General features: G+C 43.9%; 1 protein-coding gene and 1 long non-coding RNA gene across 2 annotated transcripts; one reads left to right on the plus strand and one right to left on the minus strand.

Moving 5' to 3' along the window:
- Positions 1-12,443: 12,443 nt before the first annotated feature.
- LOC308585254 lies at positions 12,444-13,657 on the minus strand. The gene is made up of 2 exons (XR_014007200.1): positions 13,576-13,657; positions 12,444-13,431 (listed from the first exon to the last, which is right to left on the minus strand). It is a non-coding gene; the product is annotated as an uncharacterized lncRNA (long non-coding RNA).
- A 4,750-nt stretch (positions 13,658-18,407) lies between these two features.
- On the plus strand, positions 18,408-25,387 carry PFN2 (profilin 2). Its single transcript, XM_081190718.1, has 3 exons — positions 18,408-18,767; positions 21,696-21,888; positions 23,353-25,387. The coding sequence occupies exons 1-3, from the start codon at positions 18,636-18,638 to the stop codon at positions 23,448-23,450; spliced, it is 423 nt and encodes a 140-aa protein (XP_081046844.1). The 5' UTR covers positions 18,408-18,635; the 3' UTR covers positions 23,451-25,387.
- The last annotated feature ends 2,318 nt before the right edge of the window (positions 25,388-27,705 follow it).

Genomic DNA, 27,705 nt, shown 5'->3' on the forward strand with positions numbered 1-27,705 from the left:
AAAATATTGGTGCATTTGACATACACACGATTCTTCCACGTCTAGGAACAGTGGGCTCAGTTGCTAAACATTTTACCCCTTGCAATAGATACTGATAGTGTTGCCAAGAAGAAAAAAAACAACAGCAACAACCTAGTGTAGCCTATTCCCCCACTTTCCCTTTTAAATAGAGGTTTGCCCTGCAGGAAAAATCTGCCCAGGAAGCTTTTCAGTGACACTGAGGTAAACGTTTATTGCTTGCTAATTACTGCAGATCAAACTGCTCTTAAAGGGATAGTTACAGTGGCCAGTTCGAAAGCTGACAAAGGGCTAAATGCTGAATGTGCACAACTGCAGCCAGGGATGCTCTGATAATTGAGATGTGCTGCACTTGGTAGGAGAGGGGAGAACGCTTGAGACTAGATAATGAGGCAACTAAGTTCCCAGGGCATGAAATATATAGGCTTAGCCTATCCTAACACCAATTAGTAAATAAATGCAATGAGACATATTCACCATTCTTCTTTAATGTTGTCAGAATGAGGAATTAAAGAGGCAAAACTATGGCCAGAAAAAGAAACAATATGAAGCTTCAGTCCATAGCTGAGTTAGTATCTATTTTCTAAGCACATTATCTTGGAAAAGGTGCTTCTAAACCCATGTTTGCCCAGAGATTGAAACTCTGAGGGTGGGCAGCTGCAGGACAGAATCAGCAAACCCCTCCTGTGACTGCCATTTCTCCCATGCTAATATCCACCCCCCCAGTCATTTCCCCTGTCAGATTGGCTAACTTGAGAATTTTTGAGCCTGGCAGTGGCAAGGAAACATAAAGTCAGTGCAAAATGAGGGTGAGGTTTGGTGGCATTTGCAGGTGAGAATCTGCAGATAGAGGAAGAATTATCTTCCTCCTGTTTGTTTTGTCCTGCACCTCACTTCACATTAGTCTTAGGAATGAAACACCAGATTCCCCTCATCACATCTAGTTCCACATCAAATATTATGCTTTCTGTTGTTTATGAATCTTGATGAACCAGCACACATGCATAAGGTATAGCATAAGCAACCTACTACGCTCATGAAACAGTGTGCCAGTGGTGTCATAGGCAGATGCCTTGATTCAAATCACAGGAGTCCTACTTTTAGTTCTCCTCCCACTTAACAATTTTTGGTCATTCTACAAGGAAAACATAAATGGAAATATTTTATTGTATGAAAGCAGGTGAGATCAAGCTAGCACTGAACTGAACTAGATTAAAAACTGGTTTAGAACAAGGAGCCATCTTACAACACAATTCCAGAAACAGAGAGAAAGAATCAGCAGAACACACTGCAACAGATTTCCAAGGAACACGGAGATCACTCATTGCATTGCCAAGTCCTTCTTGAAATTTTTAGGATTTTGTTATGTTCTCTGAGAAAATCTAAAAAGAAGAAACAAAAGAGGAGCAAAGTGAGCCAATTGTTTCATTTAGCAGAACATATTTAACATTTTCAACAAGTTTGTCACAACACAGTGTTTGGCAGAGGACAGTTTTGCTGTAAACAACCAAGCGACACATCCGGCTTCACCTGGTTAATAACCTACTTAATAAGCTTCTGTAAGATGAAAAATGGTCTTTCCTTACATTGTATCTTACATACCAAAATCTTGAACCTCCTCACAGATTCTGCAGATTAAAATCAACAACCTAACAGCTGCACTCTATAGCCACTTCCCTAGGAGTAAGTCCAATTCAATTCAGTGGAACTTACTCCTCAGCAAACATATATGGGGGTACATTGCAAAAAGGCAGAAAAGGTGTGTATCTTAAAATAGCGACTGCACACCTAAATAAGGTCACCAAAGGTTCAGGCAGAAAGGAATATAAACATAACCTGCAATTATAGTTTACCAGAGATAACCTATAGCAGGGATGTCCAACTGGTCGACCATGATCGACAGGTTGATCTCCGGGTGATAGTGGTAGATTGTGGTCAATCGCAGGATCACTTTCTTCCATGGGGGGAAAAAGGGCATCTGGCCCCGCCCCTCTCTCTTCCCTTAATTTGCGCACGACCGCAAAAATGGAAGATGGAGTTATCGCTGCCGAGTTTTCTACTCAGTAAGCGATTTATGTTGCCTCCCCCCCCCTAAGAAGCGGCTTGCCCCCCTACCCAAATGGGTAGATGGGTAGGTTTTTTTTATCTGTGAGTAGATCATAGTCTCTTGGGAGTTGGATGTCCCCGATCTAAAGTACAGATTATGGTAATAGTCACAAATATATGCTAATGATGTCAACAAATGAATTTGTACGATTAGTACCGGAAGTTGAACAAAATGCAGTCCCAATGTATTGCATCATTCCACCAAGAGGAAGGTCTAATTACCTGTTTCTAACATACATCTTAGTGATGAGCATCCTTTATATGAAACACCTAATTTGTAAAGGCAGATCTCTTTACAGCAAGGGATACTGAATGATTTTCACATGCGGTTCCCATTTAAACAGTTGCTTTAACTTCATGTCGCAATGTGGCATGAAAAGGACTATGGAACGCCTTATCATCAAACAAGGCAAGAAGAATGAACCACAGAATTATTTTATGGATTGCGCTGGATGGATTTATTGAACTGTCAACGTGAGATAACGTCTGATATTAATTGCAGGAGAGATATTTGGATGCTTTAAAGATGTGGAATGAATATCAAATGAAATGCCCCTTTACTTCCTTGCTCCTATGCATCCCCATAACACACAAAGCAGAGCTGTCCCATCGCTTTGTGTGCAGAGGGTTCCCACATTAGAAGTATCCACATCTCACCATGGAGAAGGGCAGGGAGGGGAAGATACAAGGACCACTTCGGATGCGGAAAGTGAATTGCAGGGGGCAAGTGCTCTTCCTTCCCCTCCCACCAAGCCCCTGAATATCCAAAGCTGGGCTTCCCTAAATATACTGCATGTGCACAGAGCAAATGATATGTGACTCCATTACAAAATTCTCTTCTTCTTTGGCGATCACTCGTAGCTGAGTAAGATTGTCTTCCATAAACACAGTTTTAACAAAGAGTTGTAAGTGACTGTGGAGGCCAATTATGGATCCACACGTCCTTCCACAGTGGAGTTGAACACGGTATGGATTTGCCAAGCATGCCTTCCTCTTAGCACGTTTCTCCCTTGCGTTCTGAGTTCGAGTGTCTTCAAAGTCCATGACACCTTTGGTAAAGGCTGTTCTCCAACTGGAGCCAGTGTTTCCCAGTTGTCGGTGTTTATACTACATTTTTTTAGATTTGCCTTGACAGTCTTTAAACCTCTTTTGTTGACCACCAGCATTACGCTTTCCATTTTTAAGTTCGGAACAGAGTAGTTGCTTTGGAAGACAGTCATCGGGCATCCGCACAACATGACCAGTCCAACGAAGTTGATGTTAAAGAATCATTGCTTCAACACTGGTGATCTTTGCTTCATCCAGTATACTTATATTAGTTTGCCTGTCCACATCACTTAAGATTTTTTGGAAACACCGTTGATGGAAACTTTCGAGAAGTTGGCATGTTTCACAAGCATACAGTAAGGCTGGTAGTACAATAGCTTTGTAAACAAGCATTTTGGTTTCCCTGAGAATGTCCCAGTCCTCAAACACTACTGTCATATGAAAAGTACACTTCAGAGAGGGATTAGAGAATGACAAAGTAGCTTGTAATCCCTGATTTGCTCATGAAAACCTTACCAAAACAGGACCAGCTGCTCACCTTCCTAGAATCTCTGTCTACACAGAAGATGGCTACTCGCATTGTAAGAAGTAGTGCCAAGAATGAATACCTTTTGCACACCCACAAAATGTGATTCTCTTGAATTTTTTTTGAAGTGCATATAGGGACATAGGAAGCAGCTGTACTATACCAAGTCAGACCTCTCTTCCTTCCACCTCTGGGTTGTCAACCCTAACTGGTACCCACCATCCAGAGTTTGGGATAAGAATCTTCCCTAGCCTTGCCTAGAGAGCCCAAGGACTGATCACAGTACAGTATCTTTTGCATGCAAAAGCATGATTTCTAATACTGAACCACATCCCCTTTCCCCTAGTGATTAATTTTTTAAAAAATTAAATTTATACCCCACCTATCTTCTAAAGGGCTCGAGGAGATGCATAAGCTTCTTTCACCATTTTATCTTCATAACAACCTTGATCAGGCTAAGTGACTGGCCCACGGTGGGCTTCATGACTGAGTAGAATTTGAACCCTGGTCGCTATACCAAGTAGCAATACACACTCTCAAGAGTTAGAACCATCCTTGCAGAAGGACCATTGCTGACACTTCTGCAAATGAAGCCTAGATTTTTCAAGATACAGGAAGGTGGATCATTAAGAAGAGATGGAATTTCCAGGTGAACTGGTTATGGCAGAATAGCTTAGCTGAGGAGGAGGAAAGTTGTTTATTTTATTTTATTTTCATTATCTGTGTGGTATATGTGGTAAGACTGTTTTGCCAGTGGCAGAGTACAGTGGTACCTTGGTTTAAGAACAGCTTAGTTTATGAATAACTTGGATTAAGAATGCTGCAAACCCGGAAGTAGGTGTTCTGGTTTGTGAACTTTGCCTTGGAAGCAGAACATGTTCCGCTTCCTGTTGAGTGTGTTCCATTTGTCCCCCGCTACTATGGGAAAGCATGCCTTGGTTTAAGAACACTTTGGTTTAAGAATGGACTTCCAGAACGGATTAAGTTCGCAAACCAAGGTACCACTGTATTCCCCAAACCACTTTCATTTAGCTCTTACTTAACCTCATTGCTGATAACTTGTTCCAGAATAATAATAATTATTATTTAAAGGGAATTTGAGAATTCAGGTTTGTTGAGAATGGATCCAGCCAAAACATTAGTCGGTAGAGCGTGAGACTCTCCTTGAGCTCCTTGAAGATGGGATACAAATGCAATAATACATACATACCTACATCCCAGGTAAGCATGCAAGGGACTGCAACTGTACCTAGGAATATTCCTCATTGAGTTTAGAAAGATTCCTCTCCCCCCAGCCCAAGTAAACATGTACAGGACCAGCCTTAATATCAGCTTGGGGAGGAGAATTTGCACAAGAGGACCTTGAGCACTCAACAAATTGCTGGCTCAGGCACTCACTTTGGAGAAGATTGTGTGGGTGCAACATGTGCTCCTTATTATTAAGCTTCATTTTATTCTGGGCACTGGAGAATATACCTTGTGGCTTTCTCCCAAGTACAGTCCTTTTCTTGCAGGCTAGGTTTTAATCAAATGGGAAAGCAGCAAGAAGGAAACAGGGCATCAGCAGCAGGCTAAGCTTTCAATACTTCGGCAATTTGAACCATGCCTACAGCTGGGCTAGCTTTTGTCGCTTGAAATTATATGCAACAATATACCTCTGCTCACTTTACTAGCACTTTCCATCCCTTCTGCATAAGAGGGGGACAGTGACTGAGCAGCACTCAGCACCCGAGCAGCCATAAAAATGTATTGTTATTGTTGTTCTTTATGCTGAACGCGTGTTGGGAATGTTGACTGACTGATTAGAGATGAATTGCTGGTGAGGCTGAGCAGAACTGCATTAGCCATGGGAGATAAGCATAATGATCTGCAGAGCTGCCTCAGACCTTTAACTCTGAACTGCAAGCAGAAATTCCGATTGGAATTTGACATTATCTTTGTTCAATAAAGCTTAATTACATATCCAAGAACGCACTCACAGCGCCTTCCATTCACCGGAGGTATACAGAAAATGCCTCTCGTGAGCATGGAGGGCTGAGGGAGAAAAAACCCAGCTGGGTGCCATGATGAACCAGGCAAGTGTATCACCTGAAGTGAAGTGAATTTCACACCTACGCTGCTTGTTGGCTAAACCCTCCCAAATGCTTAAACAGAAGCAAGATGTGTGTGCCATTTGTCCTTGGTTTGAAAGCTCAGGCAAATGCAATGCATTTTATACAACTCTGGGCTGGTTAACACTAGGACCTTCCTGTTAAGGAAATATTTTGGTGCCACTTCATAAATAACCTCCCTCCCTTTCTCTGCATCAGGGATGAGGAAACTGGTGATCTCCAGAAGTTGCGCTTCAAACTCCCATCACGCCTGACCTTGGGCTATGCTGGCTGGAGCAGATAGGAGCCCAACACCACCTCGAGGGCCAAAGGTTCTTCCTCCCTGTTCTACATGGTTCCCCATCTACTGAAACTTGGTATACTTTAATCAAGATTATATCTTCTACTGGGACGCGGGTGGCGCTGTGAGTTAAACCACAGAGCCTAGAGCTTGCCGATCAGGTCGGTGGTTCGAATCCCCGCGAAAGGGTGAGCTCCCGTTGTTCGGTCCCTGCTCCTGCCAACCTAGCAGTTTGAAAGCACCTCAAAGTGCAAGTAGATAAATAGGTACTGCTCTGGCGGGAAGGTAAACGCTGTTTCCGTGCGCTGCTCTGGTTCGCCAGAAGCGGCTTAGTCATGATGGCCACATGACCCGGAAGCTGTACGCCGGCTCCCTCAGCCAATAAAGCGAGATGAGCGCTGCAACCCCAGAGTGGGCCACGACTGGACCTAATGGTCAGGGGTCCCTTTACCTTTACCTTTACCTTATATCTTCTACTAAGGAGATAAGAGCAGCCATATGGGAAGACATCTTTTTTTAAAAAAACATCCTTGCTCTAGAATTTTGGAGGCTCCTTAAAGGAACCCAGAGCAGGCATCTTTAAGACAAGAGACTGGAATATAGGAAGCTGTCTTGCACCAAGCTACATTATTGCTCCATCAAGTTCAGTACCACCTCCATTGATCTGGAGAGGCTTTCTAGGTTTCCAAACAGGGGTCTTTTCCAGCCTAACCTGGAGTTGCAAACCGACTTTTTGTATGCAAATTGAGAATTTTCTCATGCTACCCACTTCCTGGGTACTGCATATGTGAGAAGCACTACTGCTGGGATAGATGGCCAGCCTCTTCACTCTCTAGAATGGGTCCTACACTTTATCGTTACACAATAACCCTGTGAGGTAGGTCAGGTAAAGAGATTGTGACTGGCACAAGATCACCAGCGTGCCTCATGGTGAGTAAGGATTAGGATCCATGTCGGCCCATGCAACCTCACACCAGCCCTCAAGGGAATGGCTCTCTTTGCCCTCTTTCACAGGATTATTATTTGCGGATTTGAACCCGAGACATCCCTACCATCAAAATCAAGAATCATATCTTGGGGCCAACATGCTTCTCTTGTTCCCTTGTTCTCTTGTTCAGGGAAGTTTTTAATGTGTGACATTTTAATGTATTCTTAATCTTGGTTGGAAGCCACCCAGAGTGGCTGGGGAAACCCAGCCAGATGGGCAAGGCACAAATAATAAATTGTTGTTGTTGTTGTTGTTGTTGTTGTTGTTGTTGTTGTTGTTGTTGTTGTTGTTACTATTTTCAGTTTTGTTGATGGGCTCCTAAAAATAATGAAATTTGAAAATGATAAATGTGAAAGCGATTTTATAACTTTATTTTTTTTACTTTCAGGCCTACTGCCTATATGTTTTTCTGTGAGATCTCAAAACCTGTTTTAAGAAAGAAAGAAAGAAAGAAAGAAACCCTAAGAATGTTGCAAGAGCCGATAGGCCATGAGTCTAGGCTAAGGCAGGAGAGTAGAGACATATGACTTGTCACTGTTAACAGTGTGTTCTGAATTATCATGATTCCTACAAAAAATATTGCTCAGCGACATGGTTCAAAGAAAGAGATTTCCTCTAGCGATGGCATTGTTCAACAATGTATTGCGAAATGAATGTTGACAGAGCCTCCGCTTTATTTTCAATACTTCTGCCGTTCTGTTGACATCAGCAAGGTTTCTGGGAGAGAAACCGACAACAGAATTTGACCCTAACAAAACAACTCCACTTGGAAGGCACACAATCCTGCTCCGATGCCTCCCATTTAAAATAACAATGTATCAAATATCTGAATGGATAAATTTGTGCGCCAGTTTCTCCTCTTTTCCAGCAGAAGGTATTTAGTGCCACCACCAGCTACAACCTATTTCCCTAATTAAAATGGGTGTTTTAGTTAGCGCCTATGAAGCGCTCTGTAGTGTGTGCATCCTGCCAAACGACGGTTCATATATTAGCTAATGTACTTTGCTCAGCGGCAATCATAGTAATAAGGTTCTAAATTCTTATTACCTCCATATGTACTTACTATGGACAATTGCTCATACCAAAAGGTGAGCTGCGTCTTACTCATCGACATCACAAGTTAGAAGACCTGCAATGCTATCACTTCAGAATGCAGGGTGGGGAACATAACACAGTGTGTGATTTAAGTGCTTTTTGTAAGCCAGAGTAATGTTAGCCTTAACTTCCCCTTCAGTGGGAATTAAAGAATAGTGTTTTATGTAGACCTTTTAATAAGCAAGATGCTTTGGCCTGTATCGCATTTTCAAAACCTTACAATTTCGTCGAGAGACTGCAAATGGATGCTCTACACTACCCCCAGTAGAAGGTGGATGGATGCGTGGGTCTCAATTAAGGGAATCCTTTCTTGTTAGATGATGCATACAGGAAACAAGGGTCTATTTGCATCTATGACATGCCTGAATATGCATTCTCAGAAGGGCGAGAGAGCAAAAAGTACACTTTCAGCATAGGTACCCACCAGCCACCATCAAACTCTTAAAGAGAAATGAGTCCTTTTGGTTTAATTTGCCTGTATTAGTGTGCTTGTTTGTTACAGACTTTTGCTTGAACTCCAATACAGTGGTACCTCAGGTTAAGTACTCCGGAGGTCCGTTCTTAACCTGAAACTGTTCTTAACCTGAGATGCCACTTTAGCTAATGGGGCCTCCCGCAGCTGCCGCACCGCCAGAGCGTATGTAACCTGAAGCGTATGTAACCTGAGGTACCACTGTATATCTAGATGGAATTTGGTACACAAGATCAGGGCACAATTCTGTTTTCCATGTCTGAACATCAACCCAAATCCCATCCATGTCTGATTTAAAGAGGAAGGCGACAGGGGCACAATAATTATATTGTAATGATATACCAGAATGAAGAATAGCATGCACATTCAGGACCCAATTCTATGCTTCAAGTTTGAACTCTACTTTGATGCCTTCACATACTTTTAAGGGAGTCAGGAAAGCTTTGACACACATACTGGCCAGATTTAAATGTAACAAAACAAACCATTCGCCATTATGAGAATGAGCAGCCTCGAGTTCATACATTCTTTCCTCTCCTTCTCCTGTGCATGTAAGAATAAGTCTAGAAGCTGGTTTGTGGCAAACCATCACTTCTTGTTCAAACAAAAGGAGAAACCACGGTTTGCCACAAAGCCAGGAATGGGAACTTCTAACCTATTCTGTTCACGAGCAGGAAAAGTGGAGGAAAAGGTGCATGAGATCAAGGCTACTCATGCTCATAAAATAAACTATGGTTTGCCATTACATTTATAGCCGCTATAAAGCAAAATCTCATTGGGTTTTGAGAAATAAAACTTGGGAACTGTGTGCATCTGTTTTCTGAGATAAAAGATTAAAAACACGTTGGGTGACATCCAACTAAATCATGCACAGAGGAGACCTATTCCGACTATGACTAACTCTTGATATCACTCACTCTAATGTGATATCTGAAGCAAAGCTTCTTAAACATTCCAATTTAATATTTTTGTATCAGGTTTGGTGCAAGTCAGATGATATCTTCCCCCAGGTTTTGCTTCCAGTCCTAGCGTAATAACCCTTAATTATGAAATTAGATGTGAGGAGACATCCTGAAGAGCATTAAAATACTGTCACTCTTAATTCTTACATGGGATTACAACCACAACAAAGAAAAATCTTCACAAGTTAAGCATAAACAACTACAGTCACTTGAATCTGTTTCAACCACCGTATTTCTAAAAACCACTTGTGGTAAAGAATAGATAGGAAACAGGAAACACAATGTGGTTTAGAAAGAAGTATTTAAAAGCATCACAACTCACACAGGAAATAATGAGGAAAAAATTGAAAGTATGTTGGCTTAAAGGCAGGGGTGGGAAACCTCAAGACCACGGGCCAAATCAGCTCTTCCAAATGTCTTCTGGCTCCTTGGAAATTTAACTATCCCCATTACGGTAATTTGGTATCACCATGCCATCAGTCAGTTTCTAACCTATCTCCATGGGCCATGTTCCTCAAGGGTGGGGTTTCAAAGTGATCTAGGAGGCTTGACTCAAGGGGGAGAGTTATAGTGGTAAAAAGCAGGGAGTCAAACTATTTTTAAAACTTGATTCAATTCTGGCTCAGGTTCATCAGCATTTCTAAACTCTGTGATTTGTCCTGTGCAGTTGTTTGGCACAGTTCTCTCTCTCTCACACACACACAATATAATTGCAGTGTGACTCTTATAACACAAATACAGGGATATTTAATGCAGGAAAATGGTTGAAGAAATTCAAAAAATACCTTAAAGACTGTTGTAAAATTGATGATGGCTGAGATGTCATGGTTATAAGAAATAGAGCTTTGCAGCGGTAAATCATAACTTTAAAGGATGCATAATGAAAATGACTGAATTAATTGAATGAAGGGTTGCTGAGAAAGGGTTAACATAAGGATGCAGAAAAAGGGAGGTATGGGGAAGTCCGGGAAAGAAGGTTTAGGAAAATAAGTTTAAGTAATTATACATGTTTATTCGTTTGTATGTCTTGTATGCTTTTGTTTTGTTTGTGTTTTATTATATGTCTGGAAAATTAATAAAAATTATCATAAAAAAAATAAAAATAAAAACTATACATTGTTGGGCACATAACACTGTTATGTGAGGGCTTACGGGATTGGAATGCTTACACAGAAAAAGGGAACCACTTCTCTGAATGCTTTCTCACGATCCTCACAGAACTACAATTCCCAGCACCCTTAACGAACTACAGCTCCCAGGGTTCTTTTTTAGAGAAGGGGCATGTTTTAAATGTATAGTGTGGCTCTCCCCCTCCTGGCCTCTTTCCCTATTATTAGTCAAAAGAAATAAATATGGTGTGTACACAGCCTTACTGTTTGCCCTCATACACCAGGTCAAAGCATATGCAAGATACAGGAGAACTATAATCCCCAAACTCTTATTTTTGCTCCTCCTCCTCCAGTTTGGCCTGCCTGCCTAACATTAGAGAAGAGAAAGGCCCTATTCACCCCCTCAAAAGGATCCTTCGGACTATTGATGAAGCACTTATTTTGAACTGGTTACTTGGTTTTATTCTGGGGGGGGCTCGGCTCCAAGCTCAGGTTCAAAGCAACTCAACAAGTTCCACGCCAGCTAAATGAAAAGGAGCAGGGTGGGAAGAGACAACCATCTGAACTGCTGTGTTTGAGTTGACCTCCACAGTTGGCAGAATGACTACAGAGAAAGAGAACCAAGTGTTGCCAAGAGACCCCTGAAACTTCAAGGTTGGCCCTGCTGCTGGAACAAATTCCACTCGGCACCAGTATTTTTTTAGTCAGTGGTCAATTCACATATTCTTTAGTTCCAGGGCCTGTAGAGGCACATCCCACTTGCCAGGGCTGGCCCAAGACATTTTGGTACCTGAGGCAAACCACAAAATGGCACCCTTCCCCCGCCAGGGAAAAAGGGGTGAATGAAGATCAATTCCTTGGCGGCCAGATCTGCTACACCTGTGGATCTTGCTGCTGGAGGCAAGGAGCTCGCCTTGCCTCAGGCGGGGGAGCAGACCTGCCATTCATACTGCTGACCCCCACTGGGGATGCATAGGGTCTTTTGGATATGATCTGGCAGAGACTTGTAAGGGTTACGAATGTTGCATTGAAAGAAGGGAATCAGAAGTGCAGGTTGCTTCTGTTTCTAGAAGCTCCACAACTGGGAAATGTGTGAACTGGCTTTAAGCCTCAAGGGCATTTTGAAACAAAGCTCTCCAGAGAGAAAACTGCTGCTGGAAATAAACAAGCACAGGACAGGCTCCTGTTCTTGGCTATCCAGAGCAAAGGAATAGAAGCTTCTTTTTTTGATCATTACTTTGTGTGTCTTTGGGTGGGACAGAGCGTGCATTTAAGGAAGCACTGAGATGTATAAGTCATCATTCTTGCATGTGAATCCATGTGTGCAAAGAAAAAAACATGAAACCGTCGAAACTGAGCACAGATTTGCATGGTTGTTATTTTCTGTTAGCCTTGCTGGGCAATTTAAAATTGGCAACAATGTTTCCTTATCTAAAATAGTTTCCCTAACCCTGGCTTAAAGGCACCATATCATTAAATCAAAAGCAGTAACCAAAACTACTCTAAAGAGTGTGGAATTTCCTGCATTCCTTTGTGTTAAGAGTCTCTGTATCAGTTGATAGAATCTATGGTTCTCTTTCAAACGAAATACTTTTTAAAGAAAAAAGAAAGAAAGATCAGTTTGAAAAACCCACACAGTGCCCTTCCAGAGTTAGAACACATGTGTAAAATTCAAGTTTGCAGAAATGTATCTTGCTCCGATTCAAGTTTGCTTTTGAGCATCAATGACATTTTGAACATAGCTCATTGCACTGAACACAGAGTTTTGGCACCATCACAAAAACTACTTTGGGGGAAGTGCTCCTTTATCCTTTTCTCTCTCACTGTAGGCAAACACTTCTGTGCATTCTCTTCAAGGCCTGGCTTTCATTCTCCCTGAATTAGGTTACTTGAACAGCACATTTGCAAAAGCATGCTTTTATTTAAAGGCATTGTGGAAAGTTTTTTTTACAAAGACTTTAATACATGGTCAGGAATTAAAACACCACAATTCCAAGTTGTTGTTTTTAAATGTACCCTAAATTACAACACAGCTACTATAAATGTATCTTTGGCACGGCCATGATTTAAAATTATGTTAATCTACTCTTGAAACATGTTTCCAAAAGTACCGCTCAAATAACTGTGTCAACATTAGAAAGAAATCCTGAGGCACTGGCACCGATCCTGCCTCTTCCCCTACTCCTTCCATTTTTCTGCAGGATAGGCTCACATCACATTTTTAATGAATAATGCTTTACTTGGTTTTGCTCTCTGTGTGTTACTGTCTCCACTCTCACCCGTTCCATTTTAGGTGACTCCTTGTTCAGGATTATAAATATCCTCATGGACTCCACAGGTCTGTGCATGAAATTCTGGGTCTCCCTTGGTTCTGCTTGTAGGTGGGATAGGATCTCTTGTCAATTCTGCTGCAGGGAACAGCACTGTGGCTGCAGCTCCTGCCTCTGTCTGTCACCCTCTATCAGGGTGGATGGGGGGAGGCAGACAGATATATTACTGTCATGCCAGCTACACTTCAGGAGACAAGAGGATGAGTGAGACCCTTTCCAGCTGGCCTGTTGTGACCATTTGTTCCTAGCTTTGAGGGGTTTTTTTGTCCTGACGAAAAAGGCAAGATATAAATGACTATCATTCGATCCAGTTGATTATGGATATGGGACCCAGAGCCCACAGGGCTCAACAGAGACGGCTTTATCCCAAGTCAGATAGTAGTCCACCTAGATCAGGCTTCCTCAACCTCAGCCCTCCAGATGTTTTTGGCCTACAACTCCCATGATCCCTAGCTAGCAGGACCAGTGGTCAGGGACGATGGGAATTATACTCTCAAAACATCTGGAGGGTCGAGGTTGAGGAAGCCTGACCTAGATCAGCCACTCTCCAGAGGTTCATACATATTTCCCGGCCCAATCAAGAGACACTAGGGACCAGAAGCCTTCTCCCCCCCCCCATCTTCTCTCTCCCCCCCTCCCAGCACTGCGAGCGCCTGTGCAAAAAGAGGTGATGCAAGGAATGGGAGGCCCACACACCTCTCCCACGGCAAAATCTGGAGCCCTGCAGGTCACACATCCTCTGGAACATGAGTGATTTGCATGGCACATGGCAGGATGAGGGTGTATAAAGGGCTCAAGGATTTCCCATAATGCTCCTTTGCGCTGCTTGTGTGCATGCCCTGATGAGCTTTTGGGACTCATTTTGGGGGTAACGCAAAGGTGTGTTTGACTTTGGCACTAGTAGCAGTCTGCCGTCACCCGCTCCACCCTCTGCATTTCCCTCTGTTTGAATGTGAGAGAGCTACTGAATGGCCACATCAACTTGTTCGGCAGTGAGGGCGAAAACAAAAGGGTTGTGAATGCCCAAGTGTTTGTGTTGGATTATAGGCATCTAAGTTTAATGAAGGGGTAGGAAACCCTGGGCCCAGAAGGACATTCCCACCCCACCCCACCCCACTCCAAACCATGCCTACTTGCCCCACACCTGACTTATGTGTAGGGCAGGTAAAAACAGGGCTCCAAATAAGGAGTTGGGAGCTCAAAGTCAGCTCCTAATTGCTCCTTTGCAAGTGGGGCTCACTGGCAGCCCTGATCAGCTGACTGGCGGTGACAGCGAGCCCCAATCTGATCAACTGCACCGGGCATGCCTTCAAAGGGGCTTGCCTGGATTTAAGCCATGGCTGCAAACAGGCATTCTTCCTTTGCCAACAGCCTGGCAGTCTATGGAGGGAAAATGTCTACTTGCAGGTATGACTTGAATGCAAGCCACACTTGCAGATTGACTTCCAATGGGCTTGCTGTGAGAGTACTGATCGGCAAAGGAACCACACTGGTGTGTCTGAGAGAAAACTACATAGGTGGCTTAAGCATCACTTCCTGTTTTGCTGCAGGATTGTAGAGCTTAGACATTTTTTAAACAGGACAGGAAGATGTCTCTTTGGTAGGGATAATTTCTAGGACTAGTGAAAGCAGCAAGTGAAGCATCATCTATGTAAATGGTTCTCTTCATGTGCCATGAACCTTTGTTGGAGCTGTGCATTAATCCATAAACTAGCAATACGAGATATCAGTTATCAATTGGTTAAATCTCAGTTGGGACATATTTATCCTTGGTTGCCATAGGTCAGGGGCAGTTTGAGGCTGCCCTTTATTGTTATCATCCGGGCACATCTGTGTACATGCACCATGCTGCAAACAGTAGATCTGAAGCGGGGCAAGTTGCTCAGTTTTAATGTGATCTACTAAACACTTATAACGGGACGCGGGTGGCGCTGTGGTCTAAACCACAGAGCCTAGGGCTTGTCGATCAGAAGGTCGGCGGTTCGAAGCCCTGTGACGGGGTAAGCTTCCATTGCTCGGTCCCTGCTCCTGCCAACCTAGCAGTTCGAAAGCATGCCAAAAAGTGCAAGTAGATAAATAGGTACCACTCCAGCGGGAAGGTAGATGGCGTTTCCATGTGCTGCTCTGGTTCGCCAGAAACGGATTAGTCATGCTGGCCACATGACCTGGAAGCTGTACGCTGGCTCCCTTGGCCAATAAAGCGAGATGAGCGCCACAACCCCAGAGTTGTCCGCAACTGGACCTAACAGTCAGGGGTCCCTTTACCTTTACTAAACACTTATATGGATGGGAACAGGGTAGCCTGATGGCCATTTTCGGATGCAGCATGTTCTCGGGGTTGCTGTCTCTTTTGCATTTTCTCTCACTTTCTTGCCTATTGGTTTGGAAGGCAAGGACTTTTTTAAAAAAACAAATAACAAAACTCAGCTTTAAAATTCTGCTGTTATGATGAGAAATTACACAGAACACACCGAAGACGCTCATTTACAAGCAGGTGGCTTACTACATGTAAATGCACTAATTGCACAATACTTGAAACAGATTTGTGAGATGCTGAGGAGGCAGTTTAAGACATTTTGATGCTTCAAGCAAAACAACCAAGTGAGAGGCCTCACATGGTGGCAAAAATAAATGAATGAATGAAAGGATACCCTTTCATGGGTGCTGCCTGGGGTGTATCACCTCACATTGCCTAATAGTAAGATCAATCTAGAGATAGTACATAACTTTTAAAAATGAAGCAACAATATTCCAGGTTAGCTGGAAAACACACCCAATAATGTTAACCTCATTTCCAGGAATGTGTGTGTGTATGGGGGCTGGCTGCAGTTACTCAGCGATGAATGAAATATCTCTGCACATATTCAAAGGGTGCCTCACCTTATTATTCACATATTCAAGGGCATGTGAACTGCCACTGAATAGAACTCATTTCTGCACAGAGATGTGTATGATTGCACTGAAAAACCAGTTTGGTTTCTGCTGTCACTTCAGCACTGTGATGGGAAAAGATTTAACAAGGAAGGTTCTCCCTTCTTTGCAATTCTCAAAGAGAATTGTGGAGGTTTGGGGACCAGTAACCAACACGTCAAATGGAACATCTGCATGTTACAATGCTGGTTTAAATAGTATATGGATTCCACAAAACACATCATTTTGATAAAGAGCTGAGGCTTGAAAGAACTCCTGTTAATTCCAATGGGCCTGACTGCCAAACAAGTACCACAGCATTAAAAGAGCAATCCAATTACAGTGGTACCTCAGGTTACAAACGCTTCAGGTTACGCATTTTTGGGTTGTGCACCGTGCTGAACCTGGAAGTTCTGGAACGGGTTACTTCCGGGTTTTGGTCTCACGCATGCGTAGAAGCGTTAAATCGCGCTTTGCGCATACATAGAAGCGCCGAATTGCAACCCGTGCATGAGCAGATGTGGCGCTGCGGGTTGCGAACGTGCCTCCTGCACAGATCACGTTTGCAACCCGAGGTTCCACTGTAGTCTACAAAGCAACCTGCTAAAGTTTCATTGAGGGCTATGGTCTTCTCTGGGGTTAACTGAGAGTAGTCACTTGTGGGACTGCTCTGAAGAAAAATCGAGCCCAAGTGCAACAAAAAGTGACACACCCACACCCACGTTTTTCAGTGAGGAAGCGGGAAAAGAAAGTCATAATTTACTCTCAGGGAATTCAATGGATGCTCCTTTTCAAATGCAGGCACATAACAAAAACTGCATAAATTTAAGTCTTACAAACATCCAGAATTCTGGGCTGGTTCTTATACAGACCGAAAAGTTTAACCTGCAGCAGAAGTGATAAAATTACATGTGCCAAGCCTCTGCTCATCTCCCATCTAAGAGGTGCTGAAGGGAAGTAAGCAAACACTCAAAACTAATTAAGCCTGCAACCTTTTCTCTTTTATTACAGTATGGTCAGATAACCATCTGGTGATCCCAGCCAAGAATATGACAGAGGCTCCAATTTACAAACTACTTACTCTTGCAGCCATCTCCTTGAAATCTCTCAGAGATGAATCTAGATTCAGTGCCCAAGGCGGCAAACCCTAGATGCTCTTGCTTGGAAGGAATTGTTTTTATTGAAATTAACTGAACTGAGTAGACATGTTTGGGATTTGCAGTGAAGAGCCGGGATCCTGACCTGAATTTCAACTCTTCACTAAAACCAGTTAAAGCTAGGGCATCAGCCTGCAGGGCAACTAAGTTAGCAAACGGTGGGGGGGGGGGATTCTTGTTCCACACATAAGCGTGTAGCAAGGCCAGGAAGAAACACCTTATTTCTGCACGACTCTAAGCAGCAGGATCCTTAGCAGGATATCTGGGAGTAAGCCCCATTAACTCCACAAAACCTACTTCCCAGAAAACCGTGGTCAGGACTGCACTGTGTCACTAAACTTGAAAGAACTCCCAAGAAAACACGTGCAGCATCTCAGCCTGGGTACCAGTCGCATGTGAACCACCAGAAATAACGATTCACACGTCTTGCCCCCTTCCCGCACCTCTCCTCTACCCCAACACCTACATTGCAGGCGGAAAAGCCAACAGGTGAAGCTTCACTCGCCTCCGCCGCTGCATCGCCATGCAGGCAACAGCTGCAAAGCGTTGACTTTTGACTTGCCCCATATTTTTAAAGAGAGAAAAAACTTAACGAAGCTTCAGCAGAGCGCAAAACTAGGAGGGGGGCGCCTAGCATTTCTCACCTCTCTTCCCCTCCCTCCTGCCCACACCCCCGCGGGCCCCCGCACATACCCTTGCTCTGCAGCTGCCACGACGCCTCGCCCCGCCTGAGCCCACCAGAGCAGCCACGGCGAAGAAGAAGAAGGCGCCAGCTGGTGTCCAGCAGCCCCCGCGAAGGAGAACAGCAGCAGCAGAGCGGCCCCCTCCTCCCCCTCGTGCTTGGGCCTCAGCACGCGGCAGCGCAGCGTATCCCTCCGCCGGGAGGACCCACAATGCCAATAGGCGGCGGCGGCGGCAGCGGAGGGATCCTGCCGCGAAGAGAAGCGTCCGCGGCATTGAGCGAGCGGTGGAGGCGGCGGCAGCGGCCACCCGCACTCTTTGGCTTGCCCTTCCCCCCTCCTCCTCCTCCTCCCTCTCGACGCCTCCACACGCGCCGTTCGTCGCTGCGGGTCGGTTGGGCGCTGCCCAGTGGCCGCCTCCTTCCTCTTCCTCACCTCCCTGTGGGGGAAGCTGCCATCAAATAATAATAATAATAATAACGATAATAATAATAAAGGGAGAAAAGCGGGCGGGCGGCCATCGCGGCAGTGGTTGCCGCCGCAAGCGCCTCAGGTGGACCCACCCCCTCGGTCCCCTCCCCCGCCTGCCTTCTCCTCAACCGCCGCCGCCTTCCCGTCCGTCAGAGAGTCTCGTCCGCTGCGGGGCTGCTCTCCCTCTCTGCCTTTTCTCTCTATCTCTCTCTCTCCCTCCGTGTGTCTCTTTCCCCCGCTTCCTCTCGTCCTCGCCTTTCCCTCCCGCCCGCCTCGAGTCCCGGCTTCCTCTCTCTCTTCCCCCCTCCCTTTCCTTTCCTTCCTTCTTCCCTCCTTCCCCGCCAACCCCCCATCCGCCAGGCGCGAGCCGAAGATGGCAGGCTGGCAGAGCTACGTGGATAACCTGATGTGCGATGGCTGCTGCCAGGAGGCCGCCATTGTCGGCTACTGTGACGCCAAGTACGTCTGGGCAGCGACGGCCGGGGGCATCTTTCAGAGCATTACGGTAAGGGCGGCCGGGGGTAGGTAGGTAGGGGGGGGGGTCCCGGTCACGGAGAGAAGCGGGGGGTGGGGAAGAGAGAAAGAGGGATGGATGGAAGGCAAACCCATGATTTGTAACCCCCCTTTTAAAAACACCAAACCCGGGCGGGCATATTTCGGCCCTTGGAGGAGAAGGCGGGCGGGGGGTGTCGGCTAGGCTTGGGCTTTGGGGGAGGAGGCGGATGAGCCCCACGGAGTTGCACCTAATCCCACGAGGGGCGGATTGCAAAGTGCAGCCTTTTTTCTTTTTTTCCATGCATAGCGCGCGCGCAGGCGAGGGAAGAAAAAGGAGCGCCGCGTGCGGCGGAGGCGACTCTCCTTTTCTCTCCCACAACTAGGGAGTGGGGAAAGGGGGCTTTCTGTGTTTCCTGCATCTCTCCCTCTTCTTCCTCTGCCACCCAGCTAAAAATACCGTAATTATTATTTATCTCTTGCCCCCCCCCACCTTGGACCAGTGGTGGTGGAGCCGAGGGTAGGCGAGAAATCTGGGGGCGGGGAGCGCCCTCGTGCAAAAAGCTTTCTGCCCTTTTGCTAGCTTGCATTATGTGTGTGCGCGCTCGTCCCCTTCCCAGTCTTGGGCCACGGCCGTAGCGCCCCCACCCACCCCCCAAAAAAAGAAACACAGAGGGGTGCGAGAAAAGGGAATAGCAGGAGAGGCCCAGCTGGGTGAAGGTGTAAATGGCAGCGAGTTTCCCTCCTTGCGGTGTCTCCTCTCCTTCCCGCCCACCCGCAGCTTACGATGGCCGTAAAAGCGCCTTTAATGGGAAGAAAGCAGCAGCCCGCGCCAGTTAGGCCCCGGGCATTGCTGCGCCTTTCCCCCTCGGATCCGAGGCTCCTCTCTGCAAGTAGTGATTTGAGGCAGTGGGAGAAAAGGGCCCTTTATCTGGTGGCTGGGCGGGCGAGGGAGGGAGGGAGGAGGGGGCAGGCTGGCGTTTTGAGATCCCCTGCTGCTGGGCTACCTTGCAGCTCGCCCTCCCTAGCCTCCAAGGCATGCGGGGCCAGGTTGGGACGGGAATAGCCTCGGGCTTCTCGGGGGACCATTTTGTATGCCAGGCTGCGGGGCTCCTTAATTGCCACGGCAATTGGGCTGGAGCAATAGCCGGCAATACGGCGGCGGGAGGAGGAGGAGGAGGGAAAAGGCCGGGCGCGGGGAAGGGAGGCGATGATTCTTGGAGAGGCTTTGCGTAGGATTCCCTCGTCTCTGGTCCGCACTGCTGGGGAGAGACTTGCGAATCCAGCGTAGGAGGCTTTTGTGAATCCATTCCTCGCCACTGGTTCCATGTTTTTTCACCTCCAAGATGGCGCACTGCCGCTGATTTTTTTTTTAACCCCTCCTTTTCTCTTCTCTCCCGAGATATTAATCACCCCGTTTCTGCACTGCAGTCTTTCTATTTTTCCCATCTCTCATCTTTCTCTTGCCATAAAGTTTTCTGATCATTCGAGATAAGAGTTTATAAAAAGAAAGGGGAGAAATTTCCGTGAGAAGGTTGTGTGCTTGCCTGCTTAACTCACCGATATGGTATCTGCAGGCTGAGAGTGTTGAAATATATATTGAAATTATATAGATTCTGTTGGCGCTTCCCCCTTTATTTACCCGTGCATTAGGTGTGCAATGTGATCTTGCATTACAACAGGGGTGGTGGCTGGCTGGCTTTATCCCCTTCCACTCCAAAATGCCATTTTGGCTGGCTGCCTGTCTATGCAGGCAAATGTCATGAAAAGCGAGCTCCCTTATTCTAAACAGCACTCCTCGCCCCTCTTGTCAGTGCCCCTTATTGGGAATAATACTGAGGGCTCTGTCAGCAGTATTAAAGCATGGCTTAGCCTTGTCCTGTCTGTAGGAGGCATAGGAATGGGTTAAAAGAAGTGGTGCCCTTGGTAGCTGCTGAGCCAGTCTCTTTGCTGCTAAGATGTTTATGGGTAGAATCTTGGCTTATGCTTTGGGAATGGCTGGGGCCTGCTATGACTCTGCAGTTCTACTGGAACAAGATGCCTATTCCATCATACAGTGCCGCGGGAGCATGTTTTCTTGCTTGGGCTGCCTTTTTCCATTTTGTTATATGAATACACACACCTTGCACTGTTCCTGAGAAAGGGGGGCTAATATGTAGCCACCATGCTCTTGCTATTATGTTACGCATTTTTTGGTATTTATATTGCAAATTGCTCCGTGATCGTCGGATGAAGGGTGGCATAAAAATTTAAAAATTAATTAATTTCCCCCCTGCTTGTCTAACATTGAGCTACCATACCCAGTTTTTGAGGGTTCTGCAAAGCATGTGCATTTTCCACCTGAATGGCCTTATTAGCATTGGAGAAGCTGTAATGTAAACTTTGTAATCTGTGTGGGAAAGAACAGAAATGCACAGTGTTAGAAACAATAACCTTGAGAACACTGTATTTTAAAAATATGGTTTAATAGCATTCCTGAAACTTATTGACGGCCATGTAGCTATAAGTAATGGAGGCTATTCTGCATTTTGTGCCTATGTCGCATGTAGAACATAGACCCTTTGTGCTTCTGCCATAGTGCTTTAGTTATTTGGCACATTGCAGGGAGTGGTCCTGTAGACAGCATGAAGCTCTAATATAACTTTTTTTAATCTTCTCTCCCATAGATGTATATGCACAATCTAAAATCAGGGTCTCATCATTAATTGCATACTTAATGAAAAACATATTTGAAGACTACGTGGGTATCATCGTACTTTGTAGCACTCAGAACTACTTCATTAACTTCATACAGTGTTTGACTTTAGAAGCTACAGTTGTTTCTGCTAGAGTTATGTTCTCTTTTTGCTATTACATTAGTACATTCAGTGTGTACATTGACTCTTCAGAATCCAGGTATGAGAGCTTGCTCTAAAACTCTATGGACTTCTCTTTTTGACAGCCTGTAGAAATAGATATGATTGTAGGAAAAGACCGCGAGGGTTTCTTCACCAATGGTCTAACTCTGGGTGCAAAGAAGTGCTCTGTGATCAGAGATAGCCTCTATGTGGATGGTGACTGTACAATGGACATCAGGACAAAGAGCCAAGGTGGCGAGCCAACATATAATGTTGCTGTAGGCAGAGCTGGTCGAGGTAAGCTTGGAACTTTCACTAGTGTTTGATCTGGTGTGTTTTTTTTCTACTGCTTAAAAAACATGTAGGCTTTAAATTATCTCAGTTGATCTGTCCAACAAGATCTGGCTTAGGTGACTGGCTGTCAAAATAGCTTTGTGGAGAATAAGACCATATTCTTAAGACTAGGCACCCAGGATGTTAATGTTTTGGCATTTGAAATTAATTGCTTCAGGTAGAATAAAAATGCAAGTTCAGGCTTCTAATTTTGGAGGTTATTTACTGTACAGCAAAAGTAAATGACAAAGAGCACATGTACCTGGTTGCTTAGCTAAGTAGTTCATAGATGATTTATGCATATATCAGTTTATAAATATGGAATATCTGTTGCTTTATATTCCCAAGGCATCCTCAATACTTCAGGATGCCAGTCCATGCAGACTTCTCATATAAACCTTCAACTAAATAAGAAATGCATGTTGGATGGTGTTCCAAAAGGAACTTCTAACAACCTGATCCTATACAACAGGTGTGGGGAACTTGTGGCCTTCCAGCTGGTTTTGGACTCCCAGCTCCCATCCATCTTTGTCAGCATGGCCAGTAGTCAGAGATGATGGGTGTTGTAGTTGGCAACAGCTGAGTGCCACAGGTTTCCCACAAATGCTGCATACTAGTCTATTAAAAACCCAGTGCTTAGGATTGTACTTTTTAATTTGATATGTGGTTCTGATCATCATTCAGCTTGTTCAACTTCCTATGCTCTAAAACTGCAGTCCTGTACCTATTTAAGTAGGAGTGAGACCCATTAAATTCTGTAGAGTTTACTTCTGTGTTGACATCTATAGAATTGTACTGTTTGATTTCTTTTTTAAAAATTTACGTAAAATGTTGGCCTATTGGACTAATTACAAGTTACTTTGAGGCAAACCAACTAGTATAGAGTAGAAACATCAAAAGTGAGAGGACAGTGAGAATGTAAGATTGTTTTGCGCGCAGACCTATAACACATTTTAGTGACACCTACTGGCATATAACAGTACATGCATTGCTAAAGGTCTTCAGGACTCTGCTGTTTTGGCATAAACACAATTGGATTCTTTTTGTACTGTGAACAACTTTTGACTTATGAACTACTAGAGCAAGTGAATATGATACAGTAGGTTCATTCCAGTTATTCCAATTCATATTACCCCACATCTGCTTTATTTACCTTGCAAGAAAATGTAGCCAAAGCTTTCTGACCCCACAGTATACCCCATGTGTCTCATTTAAAAAGCTTGGTCATACTAAATTAACATCTGTATCTGCCGAACATTCTTTTCAATTAAACAAGGTAAATGTTGAAAACAATATAGTAATGCTGTGCAGGTAACTATTCGGATATGCCAATATTTGAATATGCTTATTGTACTGCTTTATTAAAACTTGGAATATTTCCTTGTCTAACACACTCCTTTGTAAAACTTCTTTTCTTTTCTCTTTCAGTCTTGGTCTTTGTAATGGGCAAAGAAGGGGTCCATGGAGGCGGATTGAATAAGAAGGCATACTCAATGGCAAAATACTTGAGAGACTCTGGGTTCTAGTTGCTAGGCAGACTGTTAAGTATTAGGGGAAATTGCTATTAAACTTTCCTGGCCTCAAGCTACATTGTGGAAACTTTATTAGCAATGCAGGGTGATGGGGTATGAACCTGTGTCTCCTTTGTATCCCTCTATTGGTGGGGAAAGGTGTTATTCTTTCTTTAATTCTGTTCATCCTTGTTTCCTTGTGTACTCCAGCATTGGTTATGGCCATGGGAAAGGGAAGGTGTCCATGGAGGGACACTCAACAAGAAAGCTTATGAACTGGCTTTATACCTGAGGAGGCCTGACGTCTAAGCAGCCTCTCCCCATCCACATAGCAACTGTTTTCACCACCACCTCTTGTGTTAAAAGTACTACCAGCCTATAGATGGCGGTTTTATTTACACATTTCCCTATTGTCATGGCTCCAGTTACCCTTTTCGTTTGTCTGTTAATCACTGTTGTACCCATGTTCTGTATCTGGCACCATCTATTGCAACACAAAAGATGATATGCATGATACGTTGAAGCCTTGGGAGGGAATCATGCCAAGTCCAGGCGTTACTTGTCTTAGCAATTAGTGTGACATTGAGAACTAAACCAATTTAAATTAAACTCAATAAGGTGCCGATTGTACAATCCAGATTGATCAATGCCTCCTCAGCACTTTGAGCATTTACACAGCTCATTAGTCTTCCTTTTGTAGAGCATGGTTGGGAGGGAAAAAGTGCATGCATATCTCTACTTTCCTCCCCCTTGTCCTTACCTTTAATCCACTCTTCTTTTTTGTTTGTTTGCTTCCATCTCTATCTATCTATATATATACATTTTTAAATACAGTGCCTGGTTTGTTTAACCAATTTGCTGCTTGAAAGCTGTCACAAGTGTTGCTTTAGTTTTGTTGTTGCTCTTCTGTGTAGACTTGCAAAACTCTTCATGGTGTCTGAAGCGCATCCTGCTTTTAAAAGGGTAACTGCAAAACTATGAAAAGGTGCCGATGCTCTTCTCCCCTCCCCTTCACCACCATCCCCATCTTGAATGAATCCCCAGGGACATTCCATCACCGCAATAGCTCAGGCACGTAATTTTGTTTTTGTTTTTGCCAGCTCCTGTTCTGTAGTTGAAATGTAAAAAGGCTGCCATCATGGACTTTAGATATCCCAGTGTAACCATCTGGAGTGTGTCCGGTTTCATTTTTTCATAGGACCAATTTGATTTGCAGCTTGGGTTTTTATATGAAACTGCATTGTCATTGTCAACAAACTACCACCTCCAGCTATACACCTATAGCCTAGTCTGAGATCAGTCTGTCAGATCATCAACTGAGAAATAAGATTTGCTGCTCTGATATCAGTGTATGTTTTGAAGGTTGGTAGTTGTAAGATAAAACGGTCCAAACGGATACCATTTCAAATCTAATCTTCATTTGGCCTGTTATGCCCTTGCTGCAGAAATTGTGGAGTGAACTGCCTTGTGCACTAGTCATCCGAAACATGTGTAACCAAATTGTCAGTTTGAGCACAGTACTAACTTGTATGTCCATTTAAAAGAGAACTGCAGAACTCTGTATACAAAAGAGAAAATGGAAGATGGTCTTGGTTGGAATAACTGAGTTGGCTGTCTTGTGATGAATTTTTAATGTATTCTGTGCCATACTAATGTTTTAAAAAAATGAACTGTTGCTATTGTGAGATGGATTTTAACTGACAAGAAAGATGTCTTCTGAATGGCACTACTTTAGGGACACTAGTATTTGCTTCTATTGTTCGGGCCTTTGTGGATAATGTACAGACTTAAAACAAATTCTTGTTGCTGATTTGTCCATTTATTTCCCTGCACTTTGTTACATCTGGGATACAGTCTAACTCATCTGATTTAATATGCATTTCAAAAAATGCCATAACTATTAAACACCTTGTTTACAGACAGATGAAATAAATTTATTCCAACCAAATAAAGTATGAGTTAGTGTGTTATGTGGTTCTGATCTGCCCCTTATGAAGGCATGTCATATTGCAGTGCCCTTGTGGCGACCTGACTGTTAAGGGTGGGTTTAATGTTGTATTACATTTACCTGGGTCATGTCTTTTGTTAATAAAGTGCAGCCCATTCATTGTAATGGAGTCACTCTGGTGTAAAATTTGAGTATAGTTCTTTATGGACCTGAACTTATAAAGATTACCTCTTGAACTATAAAACTAGCTTTTAGTAATAAAATGAGACGTTCCTATACCAGTTAATATGCATTTGTGGGAGTGGGGCACCCTGAGGCAACACCTCTGGTACTATACAAAAACTTCTCTTAAACAAGGTTCTTTTTAGAGACTAGTATAGCCTAGGATGGTGTTGCTCTGCTGAATTCTGCTTCTGTTGCAAATGAGAGAACTATGGGCTTGCACCCCTCAAGCTATTCCTTCTTAAAGGATGTACCATTTTTAAAAAGTAAAATTATGTAGATTTTCCTCTTTCCCTTATTTCTTCCCCCAAATTGCTGTAAGGCTGCTATAGATATCTTTCCACTGCAGCAAGCACTTATTTAGCCTGTGTGTCTCTTCAGTCTAAGTGATTATTATGTCTGCATGTGGAGATCCTTTTCCCTTGTAGCCAGCAGCTCTTAGTTTGGAAGGGAGAATTAAGAGTTGCACATGGAATCACCATATTGCAGTCCTATAGGGATGTCGCACTTAGAGATTGTGAATAATTTTCTTTCCAGAGCAGAAGAGTATCTGAAGGTAACATACCATAGGCAAGAGCTAAATTATCACTTGTGGTATGCTACAACTTTTCTCTACCCCCACCTTCCTACATAATTTTCTCCATGGTGATTTGTCAGCTTGGACTGAACATATGCATACTGTCTAAGACTGCCATTACCTATCCTGATCATAGCCTTGTGTGGCATGGAAAATCTGGAACCACTTCACAATGCATGTTACAGCTGGGTTAGGGAAATTGCCACAGCTTAAATATTCTTGAAATGGGCTTAGGAATCAGCTACGTGATGTGTTTGATTTTCCTTTTTAAAAGTCTCCCGCCCTATTAAGAACTGTAATTGACAGTTGTGCAAAATTTGCATATAAAAATAGTTTTGAAGTGGAAAGCATACTTTGTTTTTAGATATACACATGTGCTGTGGTAAGCATTATCATGAAAGTGGTATTGCTTCCTGAGGGGGAAAAGGGGGATTTCTCAATATCAGGGAACCGTTTTAGTTAATTACTCTTAATTAAATATTGTAGTCCTAGTTTAAAAACTTAGCTAAAGCTTTGTTTTTAGAAAGTTCCTGGTGGCATATATGAACTGTTTCATCACAAATGCTGTTTTTATCAGAAGTAAGTTGAAATACGAGTGGTGAGAGGTGAGTCAGCATGGGGAACAGCTATAATATCCCCCCCCCCCGCTTTCCTCTCAAGGATATGAATGAGCCCTTGCAATCCTTGTTTGAAGTCTGCCTGTCTTTTCAAGAAATGAGTCTGATTTTGTCTAACTGATCAAAATGAGTTGATTTCTTTTAAGCTGGGTGAAAGGTTGGTCTGGTGAAGAATAGAAGTTTTATAGACACTTTCGTTCTTTTAACTTCACAATCTTTATTCTGTTAATAGCATTCCCTTTATTGGTATTTTTAATATTATTCACTCTTTCTTCATAAATAGAAATAGATAATGACTTCAGTAGGTCTCAGATGTTTTCTTTTGTGCAGATGCTTCTCAAGCTCTTCTGTGAGGTATATATGAACGAGGTAGTAGAGGCTCCAGCACTTTTGGAAGAAAGCAATTTATAGTCATACCTCAGAAGGCGAACGGAATCCGTTTCAGAAGTCCATTCGACTTCCAAAATGTTCGGAAAGTGAGATGCGGCTTCTGATTGGCTGCAGGAAGCTCCTACAGCCAATTGGAATACGCGTCAGACGTTTGGGTTCCAAAGAATGTTCGCAAACCAGAACACTCCCGGGTTTCTGGCATTCAGGTTCCAACGTACAACTGTACAAATATTCTTTAGGTAGTCTTCTCTCTCACCCCCAATCTTATTTTACTTTTACAAGCTTATCTTGGGTGGAGGGACTACATAATGTCCATAAGGGCTGGTGCAAGGCACTGCACTGCATAAAATGGGTGCCCCTTCCCCATCTGATTTGATACTACCATGGCAGCAAGTGAGGTGACCTGAGAGAGTGCTTGTGCTGCTGCTGCTTTGCCATAGCATCTAGAAAACCTTTTTTTAAAAAAGTAACCAAAGTAAAAAGGTAAAGGGACTCCTGACAGTTAAGTCCAGTTGT

Source organism: Podarcis bocagei (assembly GCF_964188305.1).
Source record: "Podarcis bocagei genome assembly, chromosome: 4".
Classification (NCBI taxonomy): domain Eukaryota; kingdom Metazoa; phylum Chordata; class Lepidosauria; order Squamata; family Lacertidae; genus Podarcis; species Podarcis bocagei.

Coding starts and splice junctions, on each gene's coding strand:
- PFN2 (XM_081190718.1), top strand. CDS start 18,636: ATGGCAGGCTGGCAGAGCTACGTGGATAACCTGATGTGCGATGGCTGC. Junction 18,768..21,695: donor GCATCTTTCAGAGCATTACG/GTAAGGGCGGCC, acceptor TCTTTTTGACAG/CCTGTAGAAATAGATATGAT. Junction 21,889..23,352: donor TGTAGGCAGAGCTGGTCGAG/GTAAGCTTGGAA, acceptor TTTCTCTTTCAG/TCTTGGTCTTTGTAATGGGC.